This window comes from Balaenoptera physalus, assembly GCF_965194825.1.
Source record: "Balaenoptera physalus genome assembly, chromosome: 1".
Classification (NCBI taxonomy): Eukaryota; Metazoa; Chordata; class Mammalia; order Artiodactyla; family Balaenopteridae; genus Balaenoptera; species Balaenoptera physalus.
The window spans coordinates 50,880,461-50,901,861 of NC_138882.1; the positions used below are offsets into that span (position 1 = coordinate 50,880,461).

At 37.0% G+C, this 21,401-nt stretch overlaps 1 protein-coding gene across 21 annotated transcripts in view; it reads left to right on the plus strand.

Moving 5' to 3' along the window:
- Nucleotides 1-21,401, plus strand: part of ACBD6 (acyl-CoA binding domain containing 6) — a 228,727-nt gene that overhangs the window by 71,684 nt on the left and 135,642 nt on the right. For 9 of the 21 annotated variants that reach the window (XR_014264891.1, XR_014264892.1, XR_014264893.1 and 6 more), the window contains one exon: nucleotides 21,225-21,330. The exons of the other annotated variants lie outside the window; for them this stretch is intronic. Coding sequence is in view for 6 of the 9 variants with exons in the window: in XM_082465725.1 (XP_082321851.1) it covers nucleotides 21,225-21,330 (106 nt within the window). In the remaining 3 variants the exon portion in view is untranslated. The remainder of the gene's footprint in view (nucleotides 1-21,224; nucleotides 21,331-21,401) is intronic. 21 annotated transcript variants of the gene reach the window in all.

The window sequence follows — 21,401 nt, forward strand, 5'->3', positions numbered from 1 at the left end:
AAATAATATAGCTTTATCTTCATAAAGTAGAGATTTTTTTTAACATCTTTATTGAAGTATAATTGCTTTACAATGGTGTGTTAGTTTCTGCTTTATAACAAAGTGAATCAGTTATACATATACATATGTTCCCATATCTCTTCCCTCTTGCATCTCCCTCCCTCCCACCCTCCCTATCCCACCTCTCTAGGTGGTCACAAAGCACCGAGCTGATCTCCCTGTGCTATGCGGCTGCTTCCCACTAGCTATCTATTTTACATTTGGTAGTGTATATATGTCCATGACACTCTCTCACCCTGTCACATCTCACTCCTCCCCCTCCCCATATCCTCAAGTCCATTCTTTAGTAGGTCTGTGTCTTTATTCCCATCGTGCCACTAGGTTCTTCATGACCTTTTTTTTTTTCCTTAGATTCCATACATATGTGTTAGCATACTGTATTTGTTTTTCTCTTTCTGACTTACTTCACTCTGTATGACAGACTCTAACTCCATCCACCTCACTACAAATACCTCCATTTCATTTCTTTTTATGGCTGAGTAATATTCCACTGTATATATGTGCCACATCTTCTTTATCCATTCATCCGATGATGGACACTTAGGTTGCTTCCATGTCCTGGCTGTTGTAAATAGAGCTGCAATGAACATTTTGGTACATGACTCTTTTTGAATTATGGTTTTCTTAGGGTATATGCCCAGTAGTGGGATTGATTGCTGGGTCGTATGGTAGTTCTATTTTTAGTTTTTTAAGGAACCTCCATACTGTTCTCCATAGTGGCTGTATCAATTTACATTCCCACCAACAGTGCAAGAGGGTTCCCTTTTCTCCACACCCTCTCCAGCATTTATTGTTTCTAGATTTTTTGATGATGGCCATTCTGACCGGTGTGAGATGATACCTCATTGTAGTTTTGATTTGCATTTCTCTAATGATTAAGGATGTTGAGCATTCTTTCATGTGTCTGTTGGAAATCTGTATCTCTTCTTTGGAGAAATGTCTATTTAGGTCTTCTGCCCATTTTTGGATTGGGTTGTTTGTTTTTTTGTTATTGAGCTGCATGAGCTGCTTGTAAATCTTGGAGATTAATCCTTTGTCAGTTGCTTCATTTGCAAATACTTTCTCCCATTCTGAGGGTTGTCTTTTGGTCTTGCTTATGGTTTCCTTTGCTGTGCAAAAGCTTTTAAGTCTCATTAGGTCCCATTTGTTTATTTGTGTTTTTATTTCCATTTCTCTAGGAGCTGGGTCAAAAAGGATCTTGCTACGATTTATGTCATAGAGTGTTCTGCCTATGTTTTCCTCTAAGAGTTTGATAGTGTCTGGCCTTACACTTAGGTCTTTAATCCATTTTGAGTTTATCTTTGTGTATGGTGTCAAGGAGTGTTCTAATTTCATACTTTTACATGTACCTGTCCAATTTTCCCAGCACCACTTATTGAAGAGGCTGTCTTTTCTCCGCTGTACATGCTTGCCTCCTTTATCAAAGATAAGGTGACCGTATGTGCGTGGGTTTATCTCTGGGCTTTCTATCCTGTTCCATTGATCTATATTTCTGTTTTTATGCCAGTACCAAACTGTCTTGATTACTGTAGCTTTGTAATATAGTCTGAAGTCAGGGAGCCTGATTCCTCCAGCTCCATTTTTCGTTCTCAAGATTGCTTTGGCTATTCGGGGTCTTTTGTGTCTGCATACAAATTGTGACATTTTTTGTTCTAGTGCTGTGAAAAATGCCAGTGGTAGTTTGATAGGGATTGCATTGAATCTGTAGATTGCTTGGGGTAGTAGAGTCATTTTCACAATGTTGGTTCTTCCAATCCAAGAACATGGTATATCTCTCCATCTATTTGTATCATCTTTAATTTTTTTCATCACTGTCCTATAATTTTCTGCATACAGGTCTTTTGTCTCCTTAGGTAGGTTTATTCCTAGATATTTTATTCTTTTTGTTGCAATGGTAAACGGGTGTTTTCTTAATTTCACTTTCAGATTTTTCATCATTAGTATATAGGAATGCAAGAGATTTCTGTGCGTTAATTTTGTATCCTGCTACTTTACCAGATTCATTGATTAGCTCTAGTAGTTTTCTGGTGGCAGTTTTAGGATTCTCTATGTATAGTATCATGTCATCTGCAAACAGTGACAGCTTTACTTCTTCTTTTCCGATTTGTGTTCCTTTTATTTCTTTTTCTTCTCTGATTGCTGTGGCTAACACTTCCAAAACTATGTTGAATAATAGTGGTGAGAGTGGGCAACCTTGTCTTGTTCCTGATCTTAGTGGAAATTGTTTCAGTTTTTCACCATTGAGGACGATGTTGGCTGTGGGTTTGTCATATATGGCCTTTATTATGTTGAGGCAAGTTCCCTCTATACCTACTTTCTGCAGGGCTTTTATCATAAATGGGTGTTGAATTTTGTCCAAAGCTTTCTCTGCATCTATTGAGATGATCATATGGTTTTTCTCCTTCAATTTGTTAATATGATGTATCACGTTGATTGATTTGCATATATTGAAGAATCCTTGCATTCCTGGAATAAACCCCACTTGATCATGGTGTATAATCCTTTTAATGTGCTGTTGGATTCTGTTTGCTAGTATTTTGTTGAGGATTTTTGCATCTATGTTCATCAGTGATATTGGCCTGTAGTTTTCTTTCTTTGTGACATCTTTGTCTGGTTTTGGTATCAGGGTGATGGTGGCCTCGTAGAATGAGTTTGGGAGTGTTCCTCCCTCTGCAGTATTGTGGAAGAGTTTGAGAAGGATAGGTGTTAGCTCTTCTCTAAATGTTTGATAGAATTCGCCAGTGAAGCCATCTGGTCCTGGGCTTTTGTTTGTTGGAAGATTTTTAATCACAGTTTCAATTTCAGTGCTTGTGATTGGTATGTTCATATTTTCTATTTCTTCCTGGTTCAGTCTCGGCAGGTTGTGCATTTCTAAGAATCTGTCCATTTCTTCCAGGTTGTCCATTTTATTGGCATAGAGTTGCTCGTAGTAATCTCTCATGATCGTTTGTATTTCTGCAGTGTCAGTGGTTACTTCTCCTTTTTCATTTCTAATTCTGTTGATTTGAGTCTTCTCCCTTTTTCTCTTGATGAGTCTGGCTAATGGTTTATCAATTTTGTTTATCTTCTTGAAGAACCAGCTTTTAGTTTCATTGATTTTTGCTACTGTTTCCTTCATTTCTTTTTCATTTATTTCTGATCTGATCTTTATGATTTCTTTCCTTCTGCTAGCTTTGGGGTTTTTTTGCTCTTCTTTCTCTAATTGCTTTAGGTGCAAGGTTACGTTGTTTATTCGAGATGTTTCCTGTTTCTTGATGTAGGCTTGTATTGCTATGAACTTCCCTCTTAGAACTGCTTTTGCTGCATCCCATAGGTTTTTGGGTCGTCGTGTCTCCATTGTCATTTGTTTCTAGGTATTTTTTGATTTCCCCTTTGATTTCTTCGGTGATCACTTCATTATTAAGTAGTGTATTGTGTAGCCTCCATGTGTTTGTATTTTTTACAGATCTTTTCCTGTAATTGATATCTAGTCTCATAGCGTTGTGGTCGGAAAAGATACTTGATACGATTTCAATTTTCTTAAATTTACCAAGGCTTGATTTGTGACCCAAGATATGATCTATCCTGGAGAATGTTCCATGAGCACTTGAAAAAAATGTGTATTCTGTTGTTTTTGGGTGGAATGTCCTATAAATATCATTTAAATCCGTCTTGTTTAATGTATCATTTAAAGCTTGTGTTTCCTTATTTATTTTCATTTTGGATGATCTGTCCATTGGTGAAAGTGGGGTGTTAAAGTCCCCTACTATGATTGTGTTGCTGTCGATTTCCCCTTTTATGGCTGTTAGTATTTGCCTTATGTATTGAGGTGCTCCTATGTTGGGTGCATAAATCTTTACAATTGTTATACCTTCCTCTTGGATCGATCCCTTGATCATTATATAGTGTCCTTCTTTGTCTCTTGTAATAGTCTTTATTTTAAAGTCTATTTTGTCTAATATGAGAATTGCTACTCCAGCTTTCTTTTGATTTCCATCTGCATGGAATATCTTTTTCCATCCCCTCACTTTCAGTCTGTATGTGTCTCTAGGTCTGAAGTGGGTCTCTTGTAGACAGCATATATATGGGTCTTGTTTTTGTATCCATTCAGCCAGTCTGTGTCTTTTGGTGGGAGCATTTAATCCATTTACATTTAAGGTAATTATTGATATATATGTTCCTATTCCCATTTTCTTAAATATTTTGTGTTTGTTATTGTAGCTGTTTTCCTTCTCTTGTGTTTCTTGCCTAGAGAAGTTCCTTTAGCATTTGTTGTAAAGCTGGTTTGGTGGTGCTGAACTCTCTCAGCTTTTGCTTGTCTGTAAAGGTTTTAATTTCTCCATCAAATCTGAATGAGATCCTTGCTGGGTAGAGTAACCTTGGTTGTAGGTTTTTCTCCTTCATGACTTTAAGTATATCCTGCCACTCCCTTCTGGCTTGCAGAGTTTCTGCTGAAAGATCAGCTTTTAACCTTATGGGGATTCCCTTGTGTGTTATTTGTTGTTTCTCCCTTGCTGCTTTTAATATGTTTTCTTTATATTTAATTTTTGACAGTTTGATTAATATGTGTCTTGGCGTGTTTCTCCTTGGATTTATCCTGTATGGGACTCTCTGTGCTTCCAGGACTTGATTAACTATTTCCTTTCCCATATTAGGGAAGTTTTCAACTATAATCTCTTCAAATATTTTCTCAGTCCCTTTCTTTTTCTCTTCTTCTCCTGGGACCCCTATAATTCGAATGTTGGTGCATTTAATGTTGTCCCAGAGGTCTCTGAGACTGTCCTCAGTTCTTTTCATTCTTTTTTCTTTATTCTGCTCTGCAGTAGTTATTTCCACTATTTTATCTTCCAGGTCACTTATCCATTTTTCTGCCTCAGTTATTCTGCTATTGATCCCATCTAGAGTATTTTTAATTTCATTTATTGTGTTTTTCATCGTTGCTTGGTTCCTCTTTAGTTCTTCTACATCCTTGTTAAATGTTTCTTGCATTTTGTCTATTCTATTTCCAAGATTTTGGATCATCCTTACTATCATTATTCTGAATTCTTTTTCAGGTAGACTGCCTGTTTCCTCTTCATTTGTTAGGTCTGGTGTGTTTTGACCCTGCTCCTTCACCTGCTGTGTGTTTTTTTTGTCTTCTCATTTTGCTTATCTTACTGTGTTGGGAGCCTCCTTTTCACAGGCTGCAGGTTCGTAGTTCCTGTTGTTTTTGGTATCTGTCCCCAGTGGCTAAGGTTGGTTCAGTGGGTTGTGTAGGCTTCCTGGTGGAGGGGACTAGTGCCTGAGTTCTGGTGGATGAGGTTGGATCTTGTCTTTTTTTTTTTTTTTTTTTTTTAGCTACTCTATTTATTTATTTATTTATTTATTTATAGCTGTGTTGGGTCTTCGTTTCGTGCGAGGGCTTTCTCTAGTTGCGGCAAGCGGGGGCCACTCTTCATCGTGGTGCGCGGGCCTCTCACTATCGCGGCCCCTCCCGTTGCAGGGCACAGGCTCCAGACGCGCAGGCTCAGTAGTTGTGGCTCACGGGCCCAGTTGCTCCGCGGCATGTGGGATCTTCCCAGACCAGGGCTCGAACCCGTGTCCCCTGCATTAGCAGGCAGATTCTCAACCACTGCGCCACCAGGGAAGCCCTGGATCTTGTCTTTCTGGTGGGCATGTCCACGTCTGGTGGTGTGTTTTAGGGTGTCTGTGGCCTTATTATGATTTTAGGCAGCCTCTCTGCTAATGGATGGGGCTGTGTTCCTGTCTTGCTAGTTGTTTGGCATAGGGTGTCCAGCACTGTAGCTTGCTGGTCGTTGAGTGAAGCTGGGTCTTGATGTTGAGATGGAGATCTCTGAGAGATTTTCGCTGTTTGGTATTACGTGGAGCTGGGAGGTCTCTTGTGGACCAGTGTCCTGAAGTTGGCTCTCCCACCTCAGAGGCACAGCCCTGATGCCTGGCTGGAGCACCAAGAGCCTTTCATCCACACAGCTCAGAATAAAAGGGAGAAAAAAATAGAAAGAAAGAAAGAAAGAGGATAAAATAAAATAAAATAAAGCTATTATAATAGAAAATAAGAAAAAAAATTATTAAGAATAAATGTATTCAGAAAAATTTTTTTTTAATTTTTAAAAATAGATTTATTAATTTTTTGTAATAAATAAAAAAATTATTAAGAAAAAATTTATTAAGAAAAAAATTTTTAATTTTTTAAAATAAAAAATATGAAAAAACTTATTAAAAAATTTCTTTAATTTCTAAAAATAGAAAATAAGGAAAAAATTATTAAGAAAACATTTATTAGGAAAAAAAAATTTTTTTAAGTAAAAAAGAAAAACAAAAACGGACGGACCTAACCCTAGGACTAATGGTGAAAGCAAAGCTATACAGACAAAATCTCTCCCAGAAGCATACACATATACACTCACAAAAAAAGGAAAAGGGGAAAAATTAATATATCCTGCTCCCAAAGTCCACCTCCTGAATTTGGGATGATTCGTTGTCTATTCAGGTATTCAACAGATACAGGCACATCCAGTTGTTTGTGGAGCTTTAATCCGCTGCTTCTGAGGCTGCTGGGAGAGATTTCCCTTTCTCTTCTTTGTTCGTACAGCTCCCGGGGTTCAGCTTTGGATTTGGACCCGCCTCTGCATGTAGGTCGCCTGAGGGCATCTGTTCCCCGCCCGGACAGAACGGGGTTAAAGGAGCAGCTGCTTCTGGGGCTCTGGCTCACTCAGGCCGGGGGAAGGAGGTGTACGGATGCGGGGCGAGCCTGCGGCGGCAGAGGCCGGCGTGACGTTGCAGCAGCCTGAGGCGTGCCGTGCGTTCTCCTGGGGAAGTTGTCCCTGGATCACGGGAGCCTGGCAGTGGCGGGCTGCACCGGCTCCCAGGAGGGGCGGTGTGGAGAGTGACCTGTGCTCGCACACAGGCTTCTTGGTGGCGGCAGCAGCAGCCTTAGCGTCTTCTGCCCGTCTCTGGGGTCCGCACTGATAGCCGCGGCTCGCGCCCGCCTCTGGGATCTGTGCTGATAGCTGCGGCTCGCGCCCGTCTCTGGAGTTCGTTTAGGCGGCGCTCTGAATCCCCTCTCCTTGCGTGCCGCGAAACAAAGAGGCAAGAAAAAGTCTCTTGCCTCTTCGGCAGCTGCAGACTTTTTCCCGGACTCCCTCCCGGCTAGCACCGAAGCCCGAGCCTCAGCTCCCAGCCCCTGCCCACCCTGGCGGCTGAGCAGACAAGCCTCTCGGGCTGGTGAGTGCTGCTCGGCGCCGATCCTCCGTGCGGGAGTCTCTCCGCTTTGCCTTCCGCACCCCTGTGGCTGCGCTCTCCTCCGTGGCTCCAAAGCTTCCCCCCTCTGCCACCCGCAGTCTCTGCCCACGAAGGGGCTTCCTAGTGTGTGGAAACCTTTCCTCCTTCACAGCTCCCTACCACTGGTGCAGGTCCCGTCCCTATTCTTTTGTCTCTGTTATTTCTTTTTTCTTTTGCCCTACCGAAGTACGTGGGGATTTTCTTGCCTTTTGGGAGGTCTGACGTCTTCTGCCAGCGTTCAGTGGGTGTTCTGTAGGAGCAGTTCCACGTGTAGATGTATTTCTACTGTATCTGTGGGAAGGAAGGTGATCTCCACGTCTTACTCTTCCGCCATCTTGCCCCCCCTCGCCAAAGTAGAGATTTTAATTCAACTCAACACATGTTTATTATGAACCTGTGATGAGACACAATATTGTGGATATTTGTGTTTCTCAGCTTCTTCACGTTTGAATAGTATGTTTTTGGTATTTTTGGCATCTACATTTGAGTATGTTTAATAAACCTTATTGGTTGAGTGAAATATGAACCTCCGCTATAGGCAAAACTGGTTAGTCTTGGCCTTATTTCATTAAGTCATCCAAGTATTAGTCTTCTTATGATAGGCTCTAAATCATTGTATTCTGGAACATATTGTTAAGATATGAAACAGTAAGGAACATGAATGTGAGAGAGCCACTGAAAGCCTTTCAGTTACAAACTGTAGTTTTGTTACTACTACAGTAGATCAGAAATCACAGCAACTAGTCATATTCTTATATTAGAGAGTTCATTCTGTAACAATTCCAGTATAACAAACTAGATCATGATAAAAGTTATTGTATAATGAAATGTTCATTTATTCCAGTGAAGGACCAGATATAGTCCCTATTGTTTCTTAAGTATAAGAATGCAGTTACTACAGTGGAAACAGGCTATTTGTTGAAGTTTGTATAATCAAATTTTGCTTGTACTTTGGTGAAATTTAATATCTGGTGTTTTATTTTTCGAAGAGAAAATTGTGCTTTAATTGAGGTTAATTGCAGTTTCTTGGCAGAATTAATGTTCAGCTGAGGTGAAAGTGACAGTAGGTTTTATAATTTTAGAAACATCAAATGGTAAACTTGGATGAAAGGAAAAGCTTTCTTGTATAGAACCATTAAAAAGAACATAAAAATGTATTTTGAAGGTCTGTTTTGGATACTTTAATGTATAAACTTCTAATTTTTTCCACATTTAAAAAAATTTATTTACTTATTTTTGGCTGCGTTGGGTCTTCATTGCTGCGCACGGGCTTTCTCTAGTTGGGGCGAGCGGGGGCTACTCTTTGTTGCAGTGCGCGGGCTTCTCATTGCTTTGGCTTCTCTTGTTGTGGAGCACGGGCTCTAGGCACGTGGACTTCGGTAGTTGTGGCATGCGAGCGTGTCCCCTGCATTGGCAGGTGGACTCTTAACCACTGCGCCACCAGGGAAGCCCTCCACATTTCTGAAGGTTAGGAAAATCAGTATCTAATGAACCCCTTTACTAAGGCTTGGGCTCCATTGTTGTGGCAGCTTCTTGACTAATATGCATTGTAGGTGATAAGTTAAGGGCCCATTTTAGTTTTATTGTAAATGTTCCTGGGCCAAGGGCCACTGGGGCCAATTCTGAGCTTGCTCCCTGCCTGTTTTGGTTCTGACCTTTATTTCCACGCTTTCACAGAAAGTGACAATATAATGTCATAGGTACAGATCTCTGTGTTAATATTCCAGAGCCCTGACACCGATTTCTCATTCTGAAGCTACTTAATTGTTCTGTAGTATAATGGAGGAGATATAAGGTGAGGCTAATTAAGTACAAAAAATTATGGAGCCTGCTGGAATTCAAATGGTGGTTCCATCTCTTATTAGCTCTGTGACCTTGGACAAGTTACTTATCTATAAAATGGGGATGATTATAGTATATTATGCTTTCTCATATAGCATTTTTGTGGATTATATGAATACTTATACACAGGCATCCTAGAATAGTATGTGGCACAAAATAAGTTACTTTGTAACTATTAGTTTTATTAGTATTGTTACTAAGCATAGAGTCCCCACAGTGGAGACTCAGGGCACAGGGCTGATGGTGGGAGCTAAAAGCACCTAACTGTGGAATTAGGTACAGGTTGTTTGCTTTTGCAGAAGAAAATGGCAAACCGGGAAGGGAGACCAATGCTACTAGATCTGAGTTTGGAACTATAGAAACAAGAGAGTAACAGATCTTGTGACTCTAGTCTTGAGATCACTTGTGTTTCATTTAAACTGCAGACTGGCACAAAAAGCTCTGGTTAATAAGTATAGGGCTTTGCAAAGAGTCAAATGCTTCTGTACTACATATACTGACTCACTTAACAGGGAATCACTTTCAGTGACTTGTATAACTGAGAAGGTTTTACCTCGACGTTGGCACATAAATTGAGAAATTAGGACATGATTTAAAAATACAACAAATGAAACGTGTGCAGTATCCAACCCACCCTGCAATAACATTTGATCTTCCCTGTTATATTTTGTAGTTTGATGCTATGTAATCTATCAGAATCTTATTAATCCCACTTACACAGGCAGCCATCTGGACCTTCTTTAAGCAAGACCTGACCAGTATACAACTAAAGTGATTGATGGACTCTGGAATTGATTAGTTGTTCTGTGAGACAAATGAACTGTTTTGGCAGAAAATACCAGAGGTCACTGCTGTGGTCAGACACAAGAGCCTGTAGAATTTTAAAGAGATGCTTTCATCATTGACTTATAAAGTTAAAAATTTTAAACCATAATAGATTTTGAAAATATTTTAGAAATATTTTTTCACTGGTTGCTCTCTAGTCCTGATTATAAAATGGTAAACTGTAAGTATAAAAAACTAGAATGAAAGTGATAATTTTATGCTTTAATTTTGTATTTTTAGTGAAAATATGAACTGAAATAAAAGTAGCATAAAAGCCAGTCACTTACACATAAATTGTACTCTAAAATTTTCCTGAAAGAGATGTAATTGGAGAAAAAGCTACACATAGCTTTGGTTTACATGGTTTAATGTGATTAATAGAATCAAATAGTATAAAATTCCATTTAGTTATTTATTCAAAGCTTCACATTGTTAACAACCTGTTTTAACAAATCTATTTAAGACTCTGAAACACCAAGAGTATGTATTACACATATTTTGTATTTAAAAAGTTGAGTATTTGGATTTTTATGCTTTCAGTAGGCTGAGTCACTCTGGGATACTACTGTCCCATTGATACCACTGCCCTTAGCACCAAAAAGATTATCCTGCTTCCCTCCATCTGTTTGGCTGGTAGTAGTGAAATCCTTCCCCGTTTCACCATGTTGCCTATGATCAACATTGTGTTAACACTTTGGTGATAGGTGATAAAATGGATGACATATGTCTTGTTACATTCTGGTTATTCTTTGAGGTCTGCACAAGTGTGTATAGGCAAGTGGGCAACTCCCCCTTGAGAATGTGACTGCTCAGAATGAACTTGAGTTATGGATTTATTCAGCCTGTAAAACCTCAGCTGGCATAAATAATTGAGAAAGCAAAGGTTTGTCTGTGGTGCATACCTCAGGGACTCATGGCTCCCTTCCTTCTCTCTACCTCCCTTTCTTATGAAAATGATCCCAGTTGCACTCCTAGATAATAACACACCAAGCAATTAAAAGCCATGGGTGGCTGGAGAGAGGAGAAAAGGTTTAGTTAATGAGCTTTTCCTCTTCCAGTGCCCATGAGAGCCTCAGGAATGACAAGGCGATTAAAGCGAAGAGATAATTATAGATTATGTGAAAATGGGTCCCTTGGGATGAGCAGGTCTTGACATAAACAATAACTGTTGTAAGAGTCTCCTGGCTCTCATATTCACCCTTTTCTTGCGTGCTTTATTTAGCTCCTGTGTGCTCAGCGTCATGATGCCAACCAAGCACATAGGCAAATCTACCTGTTTGCAGATCAACAGCCCTTTCTGAACAAGAGGTCATTCATCAACTGAAACCATCATCTTCTCTTCCTCTCTCCTTCTCTTCTTTCTTTTTCCTTTCGCATCATCCTTTTCCTCACTCTACCCCTTCTAATCTTTTCCTTCTCTCTTTCTTATATCCTTATCCGTATATAGTACCTATGAAATGCTAGGCACTTAGTCTTGTTTAAGTGTTCAGCGTGTGTGTGTGCGTGCATACGTGCATGTGCAATTATAAAGACACATATGGATATACTATGTTATAATAAAAGGTGGTTATATGTGTTACAGATAATATAAATAAACGTTTTCTCCTATTAAAATGTTTTACAGATATATTTAAAGAAAGATATTTTAAAAGTGTTAGCAAAGATGTAAGTTTTGTGTGATAGACAAAGTCATCTTCTTAATTCTCATTGAATTGTTACCAGCTATTCTCTCAATGCTGAAAGCAAGCAATTTTGGTTCATTTCATTGCTTTTCAATTTATGAGGTCTTTGCTGATTGCACTGTATATATTAATAAATGCTGGTGTTTATTGAAGTTTGAGTTCTGTGTGAGAAAGGCATTATTACATTAATTACATGGTTTTTTATTTTAAAATTTTTACCTACTATAAAATTTTATATATTCATTAGATAAGTATTTTTAACAGTATTTCATGTAAAGTACGTCATTCCTAGGTCTATATGTCGTATTGGTCTTCTCTGTCTCTCTCTCACATCTCCTAACATCAGAAATTCTGTTTCTTCATGTTCAAAATAATCCAAATTCATCTGCTTCTCATTATCACTGCTATCATGCCTTTTGCATTACCATCACTACCTAAACAGCCATCTTCTCTTGGCCAGGACACTACAGAACAATTTACAAACTGGATTCCTCACTTCCTTTTCTGTCTCCTCCCCAGATTTATAACTCAAATCTCATAGCACTTTCCTGTTTAAAATCCTGTAATGATTTCCCATAGCACTTAGGATAGAATTTTAAAATCCTTAACATGTCTTGCAGGGCCCCTCATTGTCTCATCTAATGCCAATTTCCCCCTCCCCACTTGTTCACTCTGCTCCAACCAATTGGCCTATTTTTATTTCCTTGAAGGTCCAATTAATATTTGTTAGGTAAATTGATGGAGAGTGTTATATGAATATGAAAAATGACTCCAGCTTAAAATATATGCTAAAATCTTAAGGTAATAAAAATGTCAGCTAATATATATTGACCACTTATTGTATGCTAGTAACTATACCACATGTGTTATATGTATTATTCCACTTAACCTTCAGAATGATCCTATGAGATGTAGGTATTATTAATATCCCTGTTTTACAGATGAGGAAACTGAGACTCAGCGAGGTTAGGTTACTTGTCCAAGGTCACATGGTTAGTAACTCTGCTCTTAACTGCTACACTGTACTGCTTCTGAGATATTTGAGGAATCATTGTAATCTCCAATTATTGAAATTGAATTTGATAGTTGTTATTATATTAATATAGTGAGTATCTTCAGTTTACATTTTTAATTAAATTTCTTTTCCATTTAGTGTTTTTAAAAATGTGCTTCACTGGTAAAATTAGAGACTGTAGTCTTTCATTTATCAATATACTGATGATGATGTTTCCCTTAGATTAATTGTTTTTATTGATTTTAGACTTACCTTAATGGTTGAGAATGTAACTCATCTCTGTAGCCAAGGGATTCTATAGATTTTTCTGATGTGGGCACTGGTTTTAGAGGGATTGATCAGAACTGAACTACGTTTTTTCTCATGGACATTGAGAGTATCAGAAATTTTCAATCGACTTTTTTAGAGTTAAGCAGGTTTTAACAGGTGAAAATGCATTTTTAGTAACTAGTGTTTTTATAAATTATGCCTAAGTAACTTTTCCAGTATAACAAGTTATCTACAAGAAGTACCTGGGGCATTGATCTTTCCTTTGTCATTGCTCGTTTGAAAAAATATGAGAAAAATATTTTAAAATGTAAGTGGTTTCATTTGAAGGGACCCTTATCAACATAAGTAAGATAGTAAATAGAACTTTTTATTTGAGGCTTTTAAGAATTTTATGGTTCTAGAACTAAATACACTACGTATACAACCCAGTCTGAACATAGTTATTACTTGGTGAAAGATGTTGCCATTACCACATAATAGGAAGTGGTAAAACCAACTGGTTATTTCCTATAACTGTCTGAAACCAAGTGCAGATATAGTAACACTCTGAGTGGGAGGATTGTGATTCAATATATATGAATTCTCTCAATCATTCACTTGTCCATTTGTCCCTGTGTATTTGGAACCTACCTTATTACTTTACTGATTAAAACACCATTGGTTTTAGGACACCATTATTTAAATACCATTAAGGAAAAAAAAGTCACTAATTAATTGTAAGATGTAAGAAGGTTATAAGATCCATCCGTGATGTTAAAATATGAGAAAAATATGTGTTTACCCAGTTGGCAGTGGAACATGCCAACTTAGTAAACAATTTCTAGGTGTTTATTTGGTACCTAGGGTTTCAAGAATTATTTTAAGAACAACTTAACAAACAACATAAAACACTTTCTTAGTGCTTTGATCTCATCGCTAGGCTTCTCGAGCATTGTTACTGCTGAAGCAGTGTTTTGTCTCTTCCAGGACTTAGGACCGAAGTGTTTCAGAAAGGAGGTGCTATTTGTAAAATTTTACCTGAGGATCATAGTATAGACTCTCATTTATGGTCTTTGATAAGACTGAGACTCAAAAACAGTGTTTTACAAGGTGATATTAACATCTAAAATTTTAATTAGATATTAATTAAAAGTGGAGATTTTTAATATGCTAAGTATGGACAACTACGACTACTATTTAATCCTTAAGTTAGGAGTTGAATTTACCTGTTTTGCTCCTTACACCAGTTTCCTTAAAAACCTTTGAGTAAGAATTGATTCTTTCAGGGAGAGAAACAGCTGTAAGTAAAATTAAAATATGCCTGTATTTTTTTTTATATTTGTAAATTAAAACATGCTTTTTTTTAAATACAGAGGGTAGCTTAATTTTTTTGTAGACATTTTATCTCAACTTCTAAAATATTAATGGTTTATAGTCATATCAAAAATTATATAAAGATTTTATGTGTGTATATATAAAATAAAGATTTTATATATATCTATACAGTTGATCCTTGAACAAGGTGTGGGTTAATCCAAGTATAACTTATAGTTGGCCCTCCATATCCACAGTTCCTCTGCATCTGTGGATTCAACCAACCATAGAATGTGTAGGACTATAGTATTTACTATTGAAAAATATCCACATATAAGTGGACCTGCAGAGTTCAAACCTACATTGTTCAAAGGCCAACTGTATATCAAGGTTATATCAAAAAGAATCAACCATAGGCTTTGTGCTTTGTATCTGGCATACATAGTAGGATGTTGGAAATCATAGTCAAATGAGATCAGTGAGATGATATCATTGTTTCCTAACATTGTATTTGAACAGAAGAGTAATAACCCTTTACCCTTCTGATTGACAACGTCTGGCCACACATCCAACAAATAAATTAGGAACTTAAATTCCTACAAAGAAGTAGTATTCACCAGCAGTACTGCTGAATTTTGTAAGACATGTGCAGGCTTTCATCCTTGAAAGATTGGCTCCTAAGGAGCTTCACAGAGTGGCTTTTTGGTGAATTTACCTTAGGTCAGGGTCCATTCTTCAATCTCAAAGATCTAAATAAAAGGCACATGGATGACCAGACCCTCAGAAACAATGTAGCAGTAATAAAATTTATCGGAAACTGACGTGTAAACTAAATGGCTTATTTATTTACCAATATATATCTTTATAGTGATCCAAATGATTTGATACCCTGTGTACCCTCAGTCTGAGTATTGAGGAACCCAGAAAGACAGTCAGGTGACCATTTGTGAATATTAAATAGAGTGAGAGAAGGGGAATTATTTTTAGATTTGCTTTAGCCAAAGACCTAATGATGCCTCTAGAACAGACTGTCTTCCAGCAGAGAAATATCTCAGAATGACTTTTTGCCTTCGATTAACTGTTTCTTTTGGGCAGTGTTCAAAATTGGCTTCACAAGTTTTTGCTTCCTCCTATGGTTCATTGCTAACCATTGCTACCTCCTACTCATGGTAGTTGTCTCATTGTTTTGTTTTTTTAGATGTGTTAAGGTTAGTGTGTGAATCAAGCAGCTCTTCAAGTTATCTAGGAGACATTCTTTTCTCCTCTCATTAGTAGCTTTTATTTAGTTTGTTTAGCTTCAAGAGGACAATTTTACTACCCTTTACGCCAGGTTTTGGAAGGTGGATAAATATTCTGTTCCCCAAATAATTTGTTACTTAACATTTGTTACTTACATTATATGCAGTGTACCAAGGAGGTTCTTTGTGATCTGTTGTCCACCTTATCCCTTTATCTCCCAACGCCCTGCCGTAACCAGTTGCTTGCAGTTCCCCTGAACACCTCATTTTGTTGTGCTTTTCCTTTTCTTCTGTTCTTCAGGATCCTTCAGTAACTTAGCTGGGTTGTCAGTTTATCCTTCAAGGCTAGGTTGTAATGTCAACTCTTCTGTAACACCTTCTTTGATCATCCTTGGTTGAATGGCCCACTCCTTGGTTTGGGCCTCTACTTTATAGAATATTGGGTTAGAGCAGTGATATTTTAAAAACCTTTGCTGATGTAGTTCCTAAGAAAATTTTGTAAGACTATTCCCTTTTATATTTTTATGATAGCATCTAAAATTTTTATTTAAAAATTTAAATAATTGCAAAGGGCATAATTTCTGGCATTTTGTAAATAATGGAATTTTAAAATAAACAGATTACTGTTTCAGATGTATCCAATAGAATCTAAATACTATAATGAAATCCATTTTTAAAAACACATCAACATCTTACCATTGAGGGAAACTAGGAAATACTACCAGCTCTCTGTATTATTTCTTACAACTGCACATTTCAATTGTCTTGAAATAGAAAGTTTAATTAAAATAAATAAAATTCTGATCTTGATTTTAAAATATAGAATAAGGTCTTTAATAGTTAGAAATTTTACATCATTCCTTTTTTCCTTTAATTCTACTTCTCCCACACAATTTTATTTTAAAGCAATATATTTTTGTGTAGTCTTAGCACACTGTCAGTTCTTTGCAACAGAAATATGTATATGTTGGAATTGTTAAAATTTTAATTTTCTGTGATGCAGAAGCTTTAAGCATTAAATTTTTCTCATTTGAATTATAACTTATTTCTATACAGCTGATCAACATTCATTATACATTTTGTTAAATAATTATTAAGCATAAGTTAAATTTTATTGGAAACGTGTCTTAAAATTTTATTGGAAATGTGTCTTAATGTTAAAAATAGTTTATTTAACAGATGAATGTTATTTTATTAGAATGAGACAGAGTTCAGCATCGTCTTTTTTTTTTTTAATTTTATTTATTTTTGGCTGCGTTGGGTCTTCATTGCTGCGCACGGGCTTTCTCTAGTTGTGGTGAGCGGGGGCTACTCTTCGTTGCGGTGCGCGGGCTTCTCATTGCAGTGGCTTCTCTTGTTGTGGTGCACGGGCTCTAGGCACGTGGGCTTCAGTAGTTGTGGCTCATGGGCTCTAGAGCGCAGGCTCAATAGTTGTGGCGAACGGGCTTAGTTGCTCCGTGGCATGTGGGATCTTCCCGGACCAGGGATCGAACCCATGTCCCCTGCATTGGCAGGTGGGTTCTTAACCACCGCGCCACCAGGGAAGTCCTAGCATCAAGTCTTCTTTGTTTTATTTCACCTCTTCCATCCTCTAACCTTAGTTGTAGGAGGGCTTCCCAAAAGCAGTTTTTCACCGAAATTGTCCCTTTACTTGGTACCATGGACAATTTATACCTTGGGGAAGTACAACCTGGCATTAATTTTTTTTCCCAAACCTTTCCTAGCACAATGGACTCTTGTGTATGACATGAGTTTGACCTGCGCATGTTCACTTACATTTTTTCACGAAATATGTGCTACAGTACTACACAATCCACGGTTGATTGAATCCTCAGATGGAGAGCGCCCAGATACCGTGGGTTGATTGTAAAGTTAATTGATGGATTAACTATTAACAGTTATTTTTGACTGGGGGGTGGGCCGGTCCAAGGGTCAACTGTATATTAGTTAAACAGAGTACTTTTAAGCAAAAGAGTAACAGATTTAGTTAATAGTCATTTGCTAAATCTTAGTAAAGTCTTTTGGTTATGTTTCCTAGAAGTATACCATAGTATGGAGAGAGGTGTATGCTTTTCTTTTATGAGCTAGGAGAATGGTTGAGCAGGAGGAATGTTGAAAAGGGGAATGGTGATGAAATATTTACCACAGGAACTTTTTCAGGTAGATCAATTTAGGAAAGAATGTGTTTATTTAGAAGTTTAGCTGAAATTGAATCTCTTAAAATTTTCCATTCCTGCATATTCTTTTGGGTCTTTCTGTACCCCAAGAGCCCACAGGTGTACATTCCTTGATTTGAGGAATTTGTGGCATTTGTTTATATTTGTGTAAGTATTGGCTTACCCTTCTTTGTGTTTTCATTCATTCAATAAATACTTTTTCTTTGTCTGTTTACTGGAATACTGTTTTTATATCTGATTGCCAGTTGCTTGATAAATACATGAATTGAATTGAAGTATTTACTGAATGTGTCTATTAAATAGTTAGATTTCTGAGCTAGCCCCATAATTGTGTTTTTTAATTCTGTGAGGTAGATGAAAAGTAGTTAAATGGACTTTAGATGGCTTGCCATCTTTAGAGGGCTAACTCTCTGAAGTAGTCTTTTGACAGGAAAATGCAGTCTTTGTAGAAAGTGATGCAGATAGCATTTTTAGGAGTGGGCAAGAATCTCTTCTTCCCGTGATTCTGATGAAAGACAGCTATACTTAAACACCATCCCTCTCTTCCACAAGTGTGTGCCCTTATATTTCAAAAGAATTTCAAAGAAAGCCAGTGGTTTTTTTCATTCAGATAAATGTATTTTCTGTCAATTTTAGGAAATTTGGAGTAATCTAAAGAGAGTCTTGTGCTATGATAATATGGGACATTCTTGAGGGTAGCATCGTGAAAATAATTCATACTCATCTGTAGAGAGTGGATATGATAATTTTATCGCTCACATTCATCAGAGAGAAGGAAAAAGATAACCGGGTAAGAATCAAAAGAGAAGGGAAGATAAAGTGAGAAGATGTAGAAGGGCACTAACATTTATTAAGGCTCTACTATATTTGGTAATGGTTGAATTTGTTTGCACCTGTTGTTTCGTTTAAGTATAGATATACAGAGAAAAATTGCCTGTGGAAGACTGTATTAACTGGGAAATACAGAGGGAAAAAGACAGAATTTGATTTGTATATTGTACATAATCTTGTTGGGGGCAAGAAAGGAGATAACGGAAAGATGTTGCTCCAGATGTTTCTCCATTTTGGCCACTAGGTGGTGACATTGTATAAAGACAGCTTGGTTGCTGGCAAGTAAGATAGTCAAAACTTGAAGTGGGGATAGATGACTATATTTAACAACTAAGCCCAAGAGTATTACTTAATATTTTTTAATATTAGGCACACAGCTTTGTAGCACGTTTGTGGTGACTTTTATTGACTTTCCCATTTTATATTTAATTTACATTGTGTACTCTACCCTGAAGTATTTTATAAATACCTCTATGTGCCTAACATACTTAGCAATGATAAACTGCAGTTGATAAGCAGGTATACAGATGAAAAAATGCCCCGACCTCCAAAAAATTCACATACCAAAACAAAATAATTGATATAAATGATACATATAAGAAACATTGAGAATATATTAAGCAATATAAACATTTTAAATAAGTTTGTACTATATTTACTTTTTTACTGCTTATGGCATAAGTGTACATGCACATTTGGAATTAAGGAAAAAGAACCACACAGAAGGTCCTCTCATCTCTGAATTATCCTTGCATTTTACTGGGTATGGGTAACTTACATCCCAAGGATCCTCCATACTTTCCTTTCTGTGCCCCACCACCAACTCCCCATTATTTTCAAATCCAAAACAATTGGTGAGTAGTGTATTTTTTATTACGACTTAAAATGATGCAATACTTTCTCTCACAGTTGAAGTTTCTGCCTCTTGAATTAGAGGGGTCTCTGTTATTGTATTGAAGGACAATAGGTCCCTCTCTTTCCCAAGTCAGAATGCTGAATGCACTTTTTCATAGAAAGTATTTTTTGTGATAGTTAAATATAGCTAAAATACTATTATATGCAGCCTTAATTTAAAAAATCAGACTTCTCCTTTCAGGGGTTTTGGCCTCAGACTTCACTATTTTCTTCCAGAATAAGTGATCTGGAAAAGCATTTTCTCTTTTGCAAATGAACATTTTCAAGAGACCCTATTTTTTTTTAAAACATGATTTTTTTCCTGGAAACTTAGCTCATTTTCTCCAGCTTGAAGCAGGCTGTTTCTCCTCTGTATTCTGATAGGCCTTTTTAAAGATCCAATTTTACCTTATGTTAATGGTATATAGATTTTTATCATCTCAGCCATACTGTACATGTATTGAATGCAAAGTTCCTTGCTTATCCTTATCATCTCTTATCAACAGAATCTTGTCCAGTGCCTTGCATGTAGTAGGTGCTCAATTAAATACATGACATGCATAAGGAAGGCTTAGACTGTTAATGTCAAAGTAGTATGTTTTAAGTTAATCACCTCTGACTAGAAATAACTTTTTATAGGGTATAAGGTATTGGCTTTTAAGATAGAAGAACTCCTGTGGTCAGATGCTTTTTTTCTGATGAATGGAAGCTATGACCTTACAGGTTGTAGAACATACTAGTTATAATGTTTGAAACTCAAATTGCATTATTTTATGCCTGTTTAGAAAATGTAGAACAGTTTCATTATTAATATTCCAAATTACTGATCTTTTGGGAGTCACAGATCCTTTTGAGAACCTCATTGAAGCTACCTCCCCCTTCCCCACCTACCCACTGCCAACACAGTCAGAAAAATGCATTATGCATTTACACAGATAATTCTGTATACTATTTTAGAGAACTCATAGACCTCATGTTAAGAACTTCTGCTTTAGATTCTGGAAGAGACTACAGCTTACTAATTGAGATGTAGCTTGATATAATAGAAAAATGGACTATATGCAAAATCAGTTGATCTGAGTCCTTGATAAATGTGATGCCATTTGACAGGTCATATAACCTCTCCTTACCTGTTTCTTTATCTGTGAAGTGAAGCAGCTGTTGGATAAGATTAAGTGAATTAGTACATTGATATGCCTAGAATAGTGCTGAGTACATACTGTGCTTCCCAGTCTTGATTTTTATTATCTCATGAAGGACTTCTGAATTTTGTGATGCTCTAATTATCTTTCCCTTAAGAAAATTACTTTGGTGTGTGTGTATATATGTTCGTGTGTGTGTGTAATTTCTTAAAAACTTGGATAGCAACCAACTTATCATTCTTTTATTCTGTAAGAGAAGTAGTAAGCTATGTCCTGATCTTTTGCTCCCTCTATGATCTTTTGCTACCTCTATACAGGCAATAGTAAATGACCTTCTCACTGCAGTGCTACAGTTGAAAATTCTGAGTCAGAGGATATGTGTGCTTGTCAGTGTATAAAAGTAACTGGGGAGAAAAAGAGCACTGAGAAAATCTACTCAAGATGTTATATTAGTGTACTAGTGTAACTTGTTAAAGCAGATGAAGCTCTTCTCTATAATTATAGTTGCTAGGAACTTTAGTCTTTTCAGAGATTGGATGTATTACGTCTTACTGAAAATCCACTATTGTTCATGTAAAATTCTTTATAAAAACAGATTCCACTAATGTTTGCAGCAAACAGATTGTATTAAAAATATGTAACTTTTATGTATTACCTAGTAAGACAAACACTATTTTTTTTTTTACTCTAATTAGGGAAGAAGACAAAAACATATTTGATTACTGCAGGGAAAACAACATTGACCATATAACCAAAGTCTTCAAATCAAAAAACGTGGATGTGAATATGAAAGATGAAGAGGTATGGAAAACATGCCCTGTTAATTATTTTCTTATGCTTTGTTGTTCTGCCCCAGTGCTTTTTTTCTACAC